Genomic DNA, 15,811 nt, shown 5'->3' with positions numbered 1-15,811 from the left:
TTGCGGGCGCCGTCGAACTCCTCAATGTCGTCCAGCTTCAGTTGCAGCTGAACAATCACTCAGAAAAACCCAAGGACGATGGGGTTGTATCCAGTGTCTTCCTCCGAGTAGACCCATTAAAATGAATGGGTATAACTAACTTGGGTCTGTTAATTTCAGTGGGTCCTCTCTGAGTGAATTTAGTTGGATACAAACCAATCAAAATTTATTTTTATTTCTTAAATATATACATTGCTGTTAAAAAAAACCCTCAAAGCAGCTCACAAATAACAAAACAATAAAACCATTAGTAAAAACAACTATTTAAACATTAAAGAAATAAAATCAGCAATAAACTAAAAACAGGTTAAAACATAGGATACGTGTCCCCTCTTCCTACTGGGTATTTTTGATTTTTAAAGAAAATGGCACTTGGAGACTTAGGGATGTTAAAAAGGTAAAAGATTTTATTTTACAGCAAAATAGGTAAAAGAGAAGATGTGTCAGGGGGCAGAATTATTTCAAGAAACAGTTACCGGTATCTTATCTATTATCGAACGATCGATTGATATCACAGTGGATGTCACAGGCTTCTAAACAAGATGGTAAATGCACAGATTATTTTCACTTTGGTTCATAGCTGTCAACGTTTCCCTTTTTTAAAGGGAAATTCCCTTATTCCGCATAGGATTCCTCGCAAGAAAAGGGAAAAGTTGACAGCTATGCTTTGGTTCATTAAACTAATTGCAGCGCTGTTTCAGTTTAGGTCATAAAACCATGGTTCTGAAAATTTGACACTTTCTGTCAGTTTCTCCAACCTTTTACAAATCTCACCCCTGAGGCTCCTCTTTTGGTATACTAGCCCAGGGGATCAGCACACACTCCCCTCCTAACTGGTTTGGGATTACTCCTCTCTTCAGAAGGTCTTTCCCCTTTTTACTGAACTTGAGACCCAAGTAGAGTGTTTCCTCACAACTCCACTTCTCCTTTTTTAAAATGAGCTTCCTGGTTCTCACTAGTCTATATACTCTTAAAAGACACCAGCCACTTTATTTTAATCTAACACCCAGCTCAGAGACTTCCTTCTCTGGCTGTAGATACTATTCTCAGGGCAAACTGCACACAGTTCAGAGGCTATACCATGGGTCAGCAAACTTTTTCAGCAGGGGCTGGTCCACTGTCCCTCAGACCTTGGGGGGAGGGGCGGACTATTTGTGGGGGGGAGTGAACGAATTCCTATGCCCCACAAATAACCCAGAGATGCATTTTAAATAAAAGGGCACATTCTACTCACGTAAAAACATGCTGATTCCCGGACCATCCGCAGACCGGATTTAGAAGGCAATTGGGTTGGATCTGGCCCCCAGTCCTTAGTTTGCCTACCCATGGGCTATACTATCCAGCTGAAACGCCAGGAACCCAGACTCTCAACTGCTATTCTTTTTCCAGTCACAAAGTTCTGTCTCCACAAAGTTCTGGCTAGCTGGACCTGCAGCCAATCAGAGTGAGTCTTCAGCCCTGCACTCTGCGAGCTACACCTCTCCTGTGTAGACCAGAATAATAAATAAAATCTCTTATAAACTAAAAAACAGGTTAAACATACATAAACATGTCTGGGTAGGCTTCTCTAAGCAAAAATATTTTAGCAGGCACCAAAAAGAGTAGTTATGTCAGGCAGCAGGGAGTTCCAAAGTGTGAGGCAGCCTGAACAGGGGCTTGTAATTGTGGAGGTATACAGTGGTACCTCGGGATGCGAACGGGATCCGTTCTGGAGCCCCGTTCGCATCCTGAACAGAACGTAAGATGCGTCTGCGCGTGTCATGTTTTGCCGCTTCCGCGCATGCGCGTGACATCATTTTGAGCATCTGTGCATGCGCGAGCTGCGAAACCTGGAAGTAATGCTCTCCATTACTTCTGGGTTGCCATGGAGTGCAACCCGAAAGTGTGCAACCTGAAGCACATTCAACCCGAGGTATGACTGTAATTTGTTGAGGTTTCTAGTTATTTGAACCCCTAGGTACCTGAATTTGGTGTGGCAGAGGTTTTTTTGTATTGTTTTTATGTAGGTGAATTCCTTTTGTGTATGCGGAAGAAGGGGGGCAGTGTTGAAGCACATAGCCTCAGATTTTACTTGTAGGCCCAATAAGAGTTATTATGACTAATTATTATTTATTAGTATTCTGCCGTCCCCCCACAGAACCAGGACTCAAGGTGGCTTACAGTTTATTTATTTATTTAAAAAAATTCGCAGAACGCTAAAAACATATAATGGTTAAAAGGTAAGCAACCTATAACGGAATTAAAACAATATAAAATATATTAGTCTGAAATTAGGGTGGGTTGAAAGAATTAAGAAACGTTGAAAGTTTTTTAAAAGCCTGGGAGAATAAAAGAGTCTTGGTCTTGTGCCGGAAAGAGTGCAGTTAGTATTAGGAAGCCCTTATAGGGATGGTATTCTACATTCAGGCAGGGTTGGGCAAATCTGAAAATTGTGGCTTCTCTCAGTTTTTCAGTTTTCTGTTTTCTGTTTTTAGGTTCAGCTAGTTACACTTCCACATCAGTTTGTGGTGTTCTTTTTTAAAAACTCTTTGTGGAAATTCATCTGTGTTTTGTGCACATTTCTCCTAATATTAACATTTTTGTACGCAAAGTCCACCAATATATACATGATTGCAAAGCAATTTCCCCTAACAGAATGCATATATGACTTCCACAGATGTATGCTTTTTGTGCACACTTTACCAGGGCATGTACATTTTTGGGCATGCCACTGGGCTTGAGAACTGCACTGTAAAAATTTGGAGAAATGTAAACTTGGAAGGTTGTATGAGTTTTTTCAGAAAGTGAGAATTAAGCAAGTACATCTTTAAATGTGATCCAAATCAAATTTCTCCCGCACTCCTTCATCCTTCATTCAATCCCCGTCCTCCTTTAGTAGTCATCCACCTCACTACATTTGGCAGCGGCATTCAGAAGGTACATTTTAGAGTTTGCATAGGAACTCACTTGTAGGTAAACTGACCCCTAAGGCTACTTTAAAGATTAATACTAGGAGTTTGAATTGGACCCAGGAAACACAGCAGAAACTGTAGCACTAATCTGAATGTAAATTAGCAGTGAACAGAAATAAAGATGATGATGATGATGATGATGATGAAGAAGAAGAAGAATAAAGCTGAATCTTAATATCAGAAAAATGAATGAGTGCAGAGAAGCAGAATCAGGTAGTGGTTGGATAACTGAACATGGATTGCACTTTGTTAGATAACAGAAATTTTGGAAGCCAAATCCTTGACAGCCTTCTGTGTTAGAATTTCCATCTTGGAAATGGATAACTTTGGCATTTTAGCTGCTGCTTGGGGGGTAGGGGTGGTGGTAATGCCATAGCCCTAGTCCAAGAAGGAGTTAAGTACACAAAAATCAGTGGGATTCAGCTGGCATAACTCTCTGTTGAATGGTGGACTGTTGACTGTATAAAGGGATCGGTGTGCAGACCAGAAGGGTTAAACAGTCCATTACAAAGTTGCCCTAGAAACACTCTGCCACCCGTGTGGTACGTTTAGGGTCTGAGCACCAGATCATTTTTACCAGTGTGCAGATGAGTAAATCGGCACATTTCTGCATTGGCACGTCTTCTGCCAGCTCCTATGCAGAAGGAAAAGCAGATTTAGTACAAAGTGAGCATTTACAGTAGCCCTGGGCAATATTAAAGCGTGATACGGTGTGTATAATGGTACGTTTCCTTTTTCTCCCCCCTCCTATCAAACGTTTGTCCAAAAAGCTGTGTATTAAAGCTTCAGTACCTCAGGGTTTTCTTGTGAATTTTAAATCGTGCTCCTTACTTAAACCTCAAAAGGATCTGTAGATAGAAAGGTTCGTGATATTATATATATATATATATATATATATATATATATATATATATATATGCTTTGAAGCGGGTTGAAGAAGTTGATTAGTGTTGGCACCACAGCACATTTCAGTGGCTCTGTTTATAAATAATTCCTCACTTACCAGGCTGGAGTTTCAAGGTGTTAATATATATTTTTTTTAAAGGGGGATGGAGGAGAAAAAAGCCACACAGGTTTTAATCATATTATTTTTTTTGAAAGAAATTAGGTGACAAAAACAGCTTGATGTAGCCTTTTAAAGCATTCTTTTCCTGATAACGTATAGCCTTTTCTTGGTGCTTTTACAAGAGCCAGTAAGAGCCCTTCCTTTAAACCTCCCAAGTCAAAGAACTTTGTAAAGATGAATTTGTAATTTGGGGGGTTCATGCATGATTTAAAATTTTCCACTGCTCAACTCCATACTGGAAAGCGGTTGCAAAGCTTTGGGGTGGACGGTGGGGTGGGGAATACACTTCTCTCTTTCCCTCGGCTCTCTTGCCAAGATCAGAGAGCATCGCTCCCTTTTGGATAGCAAGATCCAGCGAGGCTTGTCATTTTTTATTTTGGCCGGCTGGAATCTTTGACTGAAATTATCTCCACAGGTACCTTTGGAAAAGATGTGAGGGGTAGAAGGGAGCAGGCTTCCAAGAAAATGCACTGGGAGACTAGCCATCACAGTGCTTGTATATAACATGGCAGTGGGTGTGTGGGTGGGGGCAAAGGGGCAACAGATCACAACCTCAAAGGGCATCGTGAAAATGGCAGGTGTCCAAATTTCAGATTTTAAACAAAGCTGAAAGATTTCAGGAACAGAGGGCAACAGAGTGAGGTTCAAAGGATATATTTGCTTGTGGATCTAATTAAGATTCAGTTGCAAACAAAATCTCCAAAGCAAGCAGGATTTAAAAAAAATTATTTAAGGTTGTTATTTTCTGTCTGTTTTATACCTGCCATATAATGCTTGTTCTGCACTTGCAATAAATTGGTCCTTTAGTGTAAGAGCACCTACACTTTGGAACTTCCTGCCCATTTATGTTATTACCTAACATCAATACACCTTCACTGTATTGTTTCCTGTGGTGCCAAAACCTTTTTTGTTCCAACAAGCTTACCCAGGCCCGTAACTTTAACATGTCATATTGATAGATAGTTTTGGCTGGTTGCTTGGTTGGCATCTGTTTGTCTCAGGAGGCAATGGAATAATGTGCCTTTGAGGGTGAAGTCAAACCATTGGAGGGTTACAGCTCCTGCTGTGGTGGTAGAGACCGAAATGGAAGAGACATGTTTTGCTGCAGCTGGGGCAGATGATGGCATCTGGCTGTGCTGATGTAGGTGCACCATGGCATTTCTTCTTTCTGCACTCCTCCCAGTGGTCATTCCTCCTTTAGTCACTGCTATGGATACACAACCTTACTGTCTCCAGGCATTGTGGTCATCTGCAAGGGATTCCCAAATGGAGGGGTTGATGTTGCCAGCCTTCATGTCATCTTTGTAGCATAGAGTTGGTCTGCTAACAGGCCTGGTGCCTGAAGCCAGCTCCCCATAGAGCACGTCCTTGGGGATCCCGCCATCTTCCATTCTGTAGACATGACCAAGCCAACGTAGATGTCACTGAGACAGGAGTGCAAACATGCTGAGAATGTGGGCTTGGGAGAGCACATCTTCATTTGAGACTTTGTCCTGCCATGCAATGCCCAAAATCTTCCTAACACAGCACTCATGGAAGGCATTGAGGCTTTGCGTCTGTCGGGTGTAAGTTGTCCACGACTCACTTCCATAAAGCAGTGTGATGCAGCACATCATGGCATTGGTCGTTAGCACCACATTTTCCCATACTGTTTTGGAGAGGTGAGCCATTGCCATAGCTGCCTTGCCAGTATACTTATCGAATATACCAGGTTGGGGAAGGCTGCATTAAAACAAAGCATCAAAGGAGATATTAAAAGAGTGAAGTTTAAAAGGGTGTGTGGAAACAAAAAAGGTCTTTGTCTTTCCATAACCAAGCCCTGTCTCTTGCACTCAGGGAACTTTGAAAAGACTGACTTATACCAATAGTTACTCAGCCAGTTGAGTTGTACCCCAAGATATCTGTATTTTCAAAGAATCGTCACAGGTGGGCTGAAATACCATAAGAACATTAGACAAGCCTGCTGGATCACACCAAAGGCCCATCTAGTTCAGCATCTTGTTCTCAGAGTGGCAGGTAAGATGCCCCAGCGAGAAACCCACAAGTAGGGTCTGAGCACAGAGACCATTCTCCTGACTTGCAATTCCTAGCAGCTCTGATCCAGAGGCCGCTGACACCCCATACTACACCTCCTGAAAATGGGCATGTACACACTAACTCAGGCATAGGCAAACTCGGCCCTCCAGATGTTTTGGGACTACAACTCCCATCATCCCTAGCTAACAGGACCAGTGGTCAGGAATGATGGGAGTTGTAGTCGCAAAACAGCTGGAGGGCTGAGTTTGCCTATGCCTGCACTAGATATTTAAAGTGTGTTATTTCCCTCAAAGATTTCTGGGCACTGTAGCTTACCCTTCGCAGAGTTACAATCCCCAGCAAATCTTAACATACTAAGGTGCCCAGAATTCTTTGAGGGGAAAAAATGCGTTTCAAATGTGCTTTAAAGGCCTAGTGTGTACACAGCCTTAATCTCAGCCAAGAACTTCCCCAAGGCTTCCTGCCCCCTACACTCTCAACCCTTTGTTTCCCCTTTATGTCCACCTCCCCCCGCTTTTGCTAGACCATCCTTTCTGGTAATCCACCTCAACTTGATTGCCGTTTCCCAGCACCTGGGCCTCCTCTCTCCCATATTTTAATCATTAAAAGCCTGCAATGGTGCTCGAGATGGAAGGGCACATTAAAACCCCGCACACGTCCGCGTAACGAAGAAGATGCGGGGACATATGTGCCGAGGGGGAAGGCGGCTGGCGCGCCATCCCTTTCTTCTTCTTCAGCTCCCCTTGCCTTTAATCTTGCTCTGAAACCAAAAGAAGGTTGTGCCACGGACAACCATGGACTCGAGGAATGAACAAGAAAAGAGCAGGGAGGAATCTGATATTAATGCTGTCCAGGGGGAGAGCGAGTGAGCAGCGAGACAAAAGGACTGAGGAGGGTGAAAACACACATGGAGTAACTTGTTTTTTCTCTCTCTAGCGGCTGAAGGGGGGGGGGAGTTTTTGCCATCTTGCTCCAGAAGGAACCTGGGAAACGCACCTCGTGTCTCATCTTCCCCAGCTCTGCCCAGGAGGTAGCTAGTCTCTGGGTCAAGGAGACGTGAGGGGAAAGTGAAATGAAAACCATCTTCTTTCTAAACTAGCAAAATACCTGCCGTGGTGCTGCTCAGAAGTCACACACATCTAGGAGGGGTGTGGTAGGTCTGTTCTCTTGACACAGATAGTACATTGCACACACGCACTCCCCAGCGCACACACACCCTGCCCCTCAACTCCAGATCTTTGTTGGTCGAGCCAGGACTGGCCAGGATGAGGCCTTGGAAGGCCAGCTTCCTCTTACAACACTGTTACATATTCCTTTTTATTTTTTCTACCTTGGGAACTAGTTGCAGCCATTAATTTTTTGACTTATTTTTTTAAAAAAGAAATGATATGCCTTAATACACCAAGCAAGGTAACTTTAACAAAAATCAATCATGGCTTTAATTAAAAGATAAATAAATCCATAGTCCACACTCTTGTTAAGCAAATAGTGTCCCGATTAAAAACCATGTAAGAGCATAAAACTAATAAGAGCACAGGACAAAAAGCAATACCGCAAGCCCTCAAATTGTGCTTGCTTTACTTATATGATCATAACCTTAGTCAGGCTGGGGTGGGGAATATATAAATAAATGGAGAGCCAGGTCCATCTCTGCTCTCCATTTATTTATTTTCCCTGCACTGTGCACCCATTAGGTTTTGCAGGAGGACTCTGGCACTAGCATTCCAGGGTCCTTGCGGCACCTTCCCAAAGCTAGGTAAATGAGGCACAGGGCTTTGGGAAGGTTTTACAAACGCCCTGGGAAGCTTTCAGGACTCTCCCACAACCTTTCCAGACCCTGGTAAGCTGTTCTCCATCTTGCAGGGGTGGGAGGCAGTTCCAGGGGTTCCTGCCTCTGTGCGTGGACTCCTAAAACCGAACCCTTGCGGAAGTGGTGGGCCCACTGTAATCAAAACAGCCATGATCAGCTACTGTTTAAAAGTATTGGAAGTGGGGGCAGTCACTCCATAATGCAGGCAACATGACTGATCCAATCTCTGCCCCCTGAATTTGGAGCATGTAGAGGACTCTTGATCTGGATCTTAAATTCTAAGCGGGTGCATTTCTCAGAAGGTGTCCCAGGTGTTCAGGGCTTTGAAAGCCAGAAAAGTCAGAACCAGCACCCAGGGACACACAGGCAACCCGAGTGCACTCAACAGGTAGTCCTTAGGCTGCAGGTCTCCTGAAGTAGTGGGGAAGTCCCATATATGTTTTGGAATAGCAGCTGAACCTGTCTTTTACCCTGGGCCATTAGGTCCTCCCCACTCTGCTTGAGATTGTAGCCTATCTCCTCAGAACAGTGACCAAAGCTTGCTTTTCTTAATACGATCTCTTGTTTACCACATTGAGATACTTTTGGACTATAACTCTCATTGTTCCCGGCCATTGGGTACGTAGGTTGGAGCTGATTGGAACTAGGTCTAGCAGCATCTGGAGGGGCACCATGTTGCCTATCCTATGTAAAATAGCGGCATTCCTTCCCCACAATTACTAGCTGACCACTAGTCCAAACTTGAGGTCTTCATGCTAAGGGGGTGAATTGTTGCATTTCGAGTTAATCCCTGCTGGAGGAGCCTACTTTACTTTTGATTACCAAAATTATAAGAAAAGAAATTCTGACTAAACATTAGGGGGGAAATTCTGGTGGTAGGAGCTGTTTGATAGTGAAATGGACTACCTGGGAAGGTTGTGGACTCTTGTTCACTGGAGGTTTTTAAACAGAAGTTGGATGGCAATGCATCAGGGATTATTTAGCTGTGATTTTTCCATTGCAAGGTTTGGAATAGATGCTATTGGGGTCCTTTCTAATTTTATGATTCTATGTATATAATCACACTGAGACTCTTTGAGTTTGGGTGGGAGGAAAGCTATGTTCATTGAACAAAATGCATGATTGATTGGAAAGGTCTTAGTTCTATCTAAGGTGGAGAATGCATGATCTTGGATGGTGAGAGAATCAAAAAGGTGTCCTCTCACCAGGGAGGCATGGAGAAGATGGAAGAGGAATTGGGTATCAGTCTAGCACATAAAAAGGACAGTCTAGGAAGGGGAATAAGCCTACAGTGCATCCCAGCAGTTCCAACATTTAAACATATGCTAATAAAAGGAACTGGAATGGCAATGGATATTGCAGTTATCTTCGGGAAATTACAAGGATTCTTAACAGCTACAATGTTGTGACATTCATGTGTTTTTTATTTCATCTACAGTTCCAAAGATCTGTATACTTGGACCTCCTGCTTCTGGGAAAACAACTATTGTAAGTGGATTTTGGTGCATGTGTGGAAATGTTCTTAATAGGTAGCAGATGTAGGACTCATTGTCTTTATTAAAGTCTATATTAATACTTAGCATTTTTCTGGACCTGGACAAAAAGCTCCAATATAGGAATTTACTCCCATGAGATATGGGTGACGGCCACCAACTTGGATGGCTTTTAAATTATACAAATGGAGGATAAGCTATGATTGCTATGTTCTACCCTGCACTATCGGAGGAAGTATGCCTCTGAACAGCAGTTGCTGGGAATCACAAGTGGGCAGAGTTGCTGTGCTCAGGCCTTCTTGCTGGCTTCCCATTGGGGCAACTGGCCAGCCACTGTGAGAACAGGATGCTGGACTAGATGGGCCACTGGCCTGCTCCAACATGCTTGCCTTATATTATTATGGTCCTTCAGACCACCTGTGATGATTCCGTGAAAACGCAGACATCTTGGCCTATGCCTTGACATTTTTAGTAACCATTGGTATAAATCAGTCTTTCCAAAGTTCCTTGAGTGCCTGTGATAGGGTAGTTGGCCCCAAGAGTCAGGAAACTCCCAGTTCAAACCTTTCGTCTCTTCCAGATTCTCAAAAGTAGCCTTAGACAAGAAGCCACTGTATACTTTCAGACACTCTTCAGTCCACATCTTTGCAGCTATTCTGTTCTACCTCACAGCGGGGTTGTGCAATGTATGGGAAAGTGTTGGAAAACTTTGAAGCTGCGGTTCTACCCACCTGTCTAGGTATAGGATTGCAAAGTCAAGCCCTTCATAAACATAAAGTAGTATGATTAACATAGGCCTGTCCTTGCACTAAATCATTGCTCTCTCCTACTCTGCCTAAGGCTGAATCCTTTAAACTCTTTACAGATTAATTTTAATTTCAATAAATTTCTTTATTGATTAATTACCCTTCATCGGAAGGAAACAGGTTAAGTAAGATTCCCTGTGTGTGTATAGGTTTTGCTGCTTATTTTTTCATTCCCTAGCAGTCTTTGAGAAAACCAGGCATTGGGCTCTTCCAGAGGGAGGGGGCAGAAGGAGCACAGGTTTTAAAGTGACATCCTAAATGAAAACGTTCCAGAACTCCATTGTGCTGAATTTCAAAATGGTCACTATATTCCTTTTAAAAGTGACAGATAACATATTTGCTGTTCCCCCCTCTCCTGTTACAGATGGTGCTTTCTTTTTCTACTTTCCACTTAAGCGTTACGAATTTTGCACACTCCGATGGAAAAACTGTGAAAATGCTGGTGTTATTTGTTTTTAAATTTTCTTCAAATTCACTTTCATTTCCTTTGGGAAGATACAGCTCTCTCTTATTCCTTCTCTCTCCCCCACCCCAAACACCTGCTTTTCCCTCCAGGCAATGTGGCTTTGTAAACAACTGGGAACTGCACGGATTTCTCCGGAGACTCTGTTAACCAGTGCGTGGTCAAACCTCACAGACAAAGTACAGGAGTATCAAGACACAAAACAGGTGCGTGGGCAGAGGTAACGATGCTATCTCTGCATGGAAGGGAAAGATAAGTTGTGGCATTTGCCGTTTTATTTTTCTGCAGACACAAACGAGCGATCCAATTATCGCACCTTGTTTTGTATCTGTGGTGATTTCAGAACAGACTTGTGAATTTGTGGCAGTGGGTTCCCTCCATTCTAGGGATGAAATAGCAAAGGGAGCTTTGCCATCCTCAGCTGAGAATAAATATTGAACTTTTCTGAATTCACAATCTACCCTATGCCATAGTTGTTACTAAAAACAAGGTATTAAAAACTCCTCCAGGTGGACAGAAATTCATGAGCACAGTGTGTCTGAATGTAATGCAGTCCATAGCTGCGATGTTGGAGAATTCTTTTGGAAATGGGAGCAGAAATCATGACAGTTTGCATGCTTGACCAAGGTCAGGAACAGAAATCACATAAGCAAATATGAGCAGTATTCACTATTGTTGGTTTTTTCAGTCTGTGCCATTTTGTGCACCATTTTTGACATTTCCTTTCCACTGAAATTAATTACAGTACATAATAACATTAGTTTCGGCCCAAAACAGATGAATAACCTGAGTTTTAGTGTAAACAGCTCGGAAACAGCACTGGTTCTGATGAAAGCAGGATGGGACAAAAATTGGTGCCTTCTTACATCTCTATTCACAACTTTCTTTTTTAAGGATGGGGGAGGTTAGGGTAGGGAGAGTATCCTACTTATCTCCCCACCCACCTGTTGGACCATCCTGCAACCAGGTGGGGACCTTTTTCTTAGGTAAAGGTAAAGGGACCCCTGACCATTAGGTCCAGTCATGGCCGACTCTGGGGTTGCGGCACTCATCTCGCTTTATTGGCCGAGGGAGCCAGCGTACAGCTTCCGGGTCATGTGGCCAGCATGACTAAGCCGCTTCTGGCGAACCAGAGCACCGCACGGAAACGCCCTTTGCCTTCCCGCCGGAGTGGTACCTATTTATCTACTTGCACTTTGACGTGCTTTCGAACTGCTAGGTGGGCAGGAGCAGGGACCGAGCAACGGGAGCTCACTCCGTCGCGGGGATTCAAACCGCCGACCTTCTGATCGGCAAGTCCTAGGCTCTGTGGTTTAACCCACAGCGCCACCCGCGTCCCTCTTCTTAGAGGAAGACCCTATTGTCAGTTCCTAGCATATTTAGAAATGAAGTGAACAGAGCAGACCCTGACAAGCACTCCAAAGATCTTCTCCTCTGAAAGATGCCTCACCTGGTTTGGTCTCCTGCAGAGTCAGTGCCAAGGAGGGTGGTCCTGGGAAGACACAGTCCAAAATCAGTAGCCTTGAGCCTGTAGAATAGGGCATGGGAAACCCTTTTCAGCCATGGGCAAGGCCACCTGATAGGCAGGGCCAGAGGCATAAGTGGGCAGAGCAAGGGATGTAAATTTCACCTTCATACAATAGGCTAGTTTCTACACACATGTTCACGCTTGCCCCTCTGCGTTCTCCATCCAGACAAGCAGGCCACATTATCAGAGTTTAAAGATCCAACCAAGCAGGAACACTCAAGGAGGGTGCAAAGCAAGGCCAGTGAGGGTTGCCGCTTGAGGGGAATTCTGAAGCCTGGAGAGCCTGAGGTGTCTCACTCCTATTGTAGAGTCCAGGGATCAGACCCTAATTGTTTATATTCTCTCTCTTCTCTCTCCCTCTTCTGACACACCACATTCTACAATCATTCCTGGAACTGAAAGTTACACAGATTAAAAGGTACACAGCATGATGACATCCATCTGTGATCTCTGGCCTTGGGGAGGAATGGTGAGCCCATGTTCACTGATTAGGATCCTACGGATGCTCCAGGAAGAGCAGGACCAGGAATAAAGTCTGACTGTTGCTTGTGCAACTCTTCCTCTTCTGTCTCTCCTAGTCTTTTTCTCCACTTCTCACACTTCAGGTAGACAGCTCCCCTGCTGCACTAGCAGAAGCCTTGCTACAGACCCACTCTTTTCCCCTTCATTCCTTTCTCTAATTTAAAAGAGGCGAACTTGGTTTTATATATTCCCTAGCAGTGTACCTAGCATTTTTCCCATGGATTTTAGGATAGCAAAGAATCAGTACAGTTTTGAATCTGAGGTTAAAATCAGTGCAGTTTTGAAAGATTCAGTCCGCCATCTTGATTCAAAATGGAATCCAGTTGTATTCAGACATAGACAAAAGTCTGCTCTTTGATCTCAGGAACCACCATGCATAATTGGTTATGATATCTTCAGAGGTGTCCAAACATCTTTTGAAAATATACATTTGCAAACATTTATGTACTGTGAATGCCCTGGCAGTGAACAGAATAAAACCAACAATAAAACTGCATTCATAAAACAAATGCGGAAATAAATCCTAAACTTTGTTCATTTTGTCAAAGATTATTTTTATTCAGTTGTGCAAGAAAACCCCCCACCATTGATTTGGAGGGAGAAAAATAGAAAGGAACACAGCCTCACGCACAAAAATCCCCTTTGGTTTAATTACTCTCATTATTAGCATACTTCAGGCTAATCAGCAGCACTTTCAAGGGGGCCCTGTAGGGTTTCCTTGATTATTATGGGGTGGGACATGAAAGTCAAGGAGATCTGGCAAGGAATCGGGCTGTATGGGGAGGGGAAGAAAGAGAGGGAAGTGGTGAAATCAGTGCAGTGCTTTACATGCTCTTTCGAGTTGGCAGGGTGTTTGCATAGGAAGATGTTTTTGGTTAAAAAGAAAACAAGTGTATTCTCTTTTTTTTTAATGCAAGGTTAGCCTCAGGAGCCAGAGAGTAACCATGGTGGATAGGGACCACTGAGACTGGTCGGAGCAGAAGGCAGAGAGGTCCTCAGGAAGTGGAGCCCATTTAGTTCAGCATTGTGTTCCTGTAGTAAACCAGCAATTAGGATTCTAGCACAAGAGCACTCTCCCCTCCTGTGGTTTTCAGTTCAGAAGCATTACTGCCTCCAACTGTGGAGGCAAAGCATAGCCATCTTGGTTAGTAGCCATCAATAGTCCTCTCCTTCATTGATTTTTCTCACCCGGTTTTAAAGCCATCCACTTGGTGACCATCAATGCAGGGCTGGCCCAATAGATTTTGGCACCTGAAGCAAACCTCAAAATAGGGCAGGAGGCCCTCCTTGCCGGGGAAGGGGGGGTGAATGAAGATCAACATCAGGAACAATGGGTGGGGGGAGGACAGGAAAGAAAGATTGACATCAGAATCTGCTGCCCCTAGGAATCGTGCTGCCTTAAGCAGTTGCCCCTTCTGACCTCATGGGTGGACTGGTCCTACATCCCTGCCTCTTTTGGGAGTGAGTTCCATAGTTTATGCGCTGCATGAGGAAGTACTGTCTTTTATCTGTCCCGAATCTTCCAACATTCAGGACTTCCAGGTTAGCGCCTCCGGTAATGGCTGAATTCCTCTGATCGGGAGGAATTTGCCTCATGGAAATCTGGGTCTGGCCGCCACGGCGAAGGCGGAGACCCACTAGAAATCACAGGCGGGTGAAGCCTGTGAACGTGGGATTTGGCTGGCACCTTTTGCGCCTCCCCTACTCGCGGGGAAAACCGGTTTCGGGGATCCAGAGCGACGTGGGGTGAGCGGCGCGGTGCTTCAAATTGACTGCTTCTTCCACGGAGCGAAGCCGCATAGCTGTTGCTGGAGAGCGCTGACTTTTTCCTGTGGACAATTTGATCTTAAAGCAACTACCTGTGAGTAGAGCGGAGAATTGGATTTTTAAACGTCTTAATTTGGTGCCAAAACGGGGAGGTCTAAAACAGGAAGTCCACCTTCCCCTTTTGTAAATAGATTGAAGCAATGTGGATGCAAGCTGAAGTCTCGGAAAGCCTATTGTAAAGGACTAAATTTTCATCAGTAAAAAATACTAAACCCCCTTGGTGGCAGGAGAAGAGGGGGGAAAGTTTTGGACTGAGTATACCTGCAGGAGAGAGCGAACAGAGTTAATATACCATTGCTCTGATCCTGGAAACGGGCTGCCAACAGGACTGACCATGATTAGAACATTCACTGACAGTTAGTTTAACTAAGAGGAATACATTGTTTCCATTGTCTCCGTCTGCGTTTAAAAAGGAGTAAAAGTAACAGAAAATTGAAACTAACTTTATTGTTTGAATTGAGTTTAAAAGGACTAATACAAATAGAAACTGTTTCCCTCTAGAGGAAGCCTTTGAAACTGTCCTCTAGAGGAAGCCTTTGAAACTGTCACAAGAGTTGAGCTGGGGGAATTTCCAGCTGCAAGATAAAAACCTGTGAGATTCTGGGGACCTTGAATCGGTTAAGAATGTTGACAGAAGAGGCCTTAGTGGTTATATTATGTAAGATAAGTGACTCACTGGAACAACTTCATAAAAAGGTGGATGTGGTAACTACCAAAATTGACAATTTGGGACAAAAAGTGAACACCAATATAGAAACTATTCAGAAACTGACACAGGAATCTATTTTGACATGGCAAACTGCGGAGAAGGCTAGGGAGAAAGTTATTGCCGTTGAACCTAAAGCAACACAATTGGAGAGAGAGAGAGTCCCAGCCTTACAGATGCAATTTGATGACCATAAGTTGATGCCTGCTATGATTGAATTTAAAGAAAATCAGATTTCGAGGATCAGAGCCCTACCTGAACTGGAGAAGGAAAGTTTGATAGATTTCCTCACACAGGAATTTGATGACTTTTGGGACCGGGACTTGGGTCAAAAAGAGATTAAAACTGTGAGGGCTCTCAGACTTGGAAGAGGAGGGAAAAAGAAGAACAAAATAAGAGACTGTTGGAACTACCAGAGGAACTTAGAAGAACAACAGTAAAGAGTGGAAATTTTGAAAGACGTCCTGAAATACCTTTTGGATCTTAGATTTAACTACGGAGATTTGGTTGCCCTGTCGAGAAGGAATAAAATCATTTTTAGGTGGGAGTTTCCCCGAGATCTA

The 15,811-nt window shown here is 43.7% G+C and overlaps 1 protein-coding gene across 5 annotated transcripts in view; it reads left to right on the top strand.

Annotated features, from left to right (window-relative positions):
* The window catches only part of AK8 (adenylate kinase 8), a 103,883-nt gene that overhangs the window by 11,324 nt on the left and 76,748 nt on the right, over window positions 1–15,811 (top strand). For all 5 annotated transcript variants that reach the window (XR_014152540.1, XM_081847148.1, XM_081847147.1 and 2 more), the window contains 2 exons: window positions 9,342–9,391; window positions 10,758–10,871. Coding sequence is in view for 4 of the 5 variants with exons in the window: in XM_081847148.1 (XP_081703274.1) it covers window positions 9,342–9,391; window positions 10,758–10,871 (164 nt within the window). In the remaining variant the exon portion in view is untranslated. The remainder of the gene's footprint in view (window positions 1–9,341; window positions 9,392–10,757; window positions 10,872–15,811) is intronic.

Source organism: Podarcis erhardii, assembly GCF_964252035.2.
Source record: "Podarcis erhardii genome assembly, chromosome: Z".
In the NCBI taxonomy this organism is placed as follows: domain Eukaryota; kingdom Metazoa; phylum Chordata; class Lepidosauria; order Squamata; family Lacertidae; genus Podarcis; species Podarcis erhardii.
The sequence above is the reverse complement of the archived record's forward strand: the minus strand, read 5'-3'. Positions and strand labels throughout refer to the sequence as shown.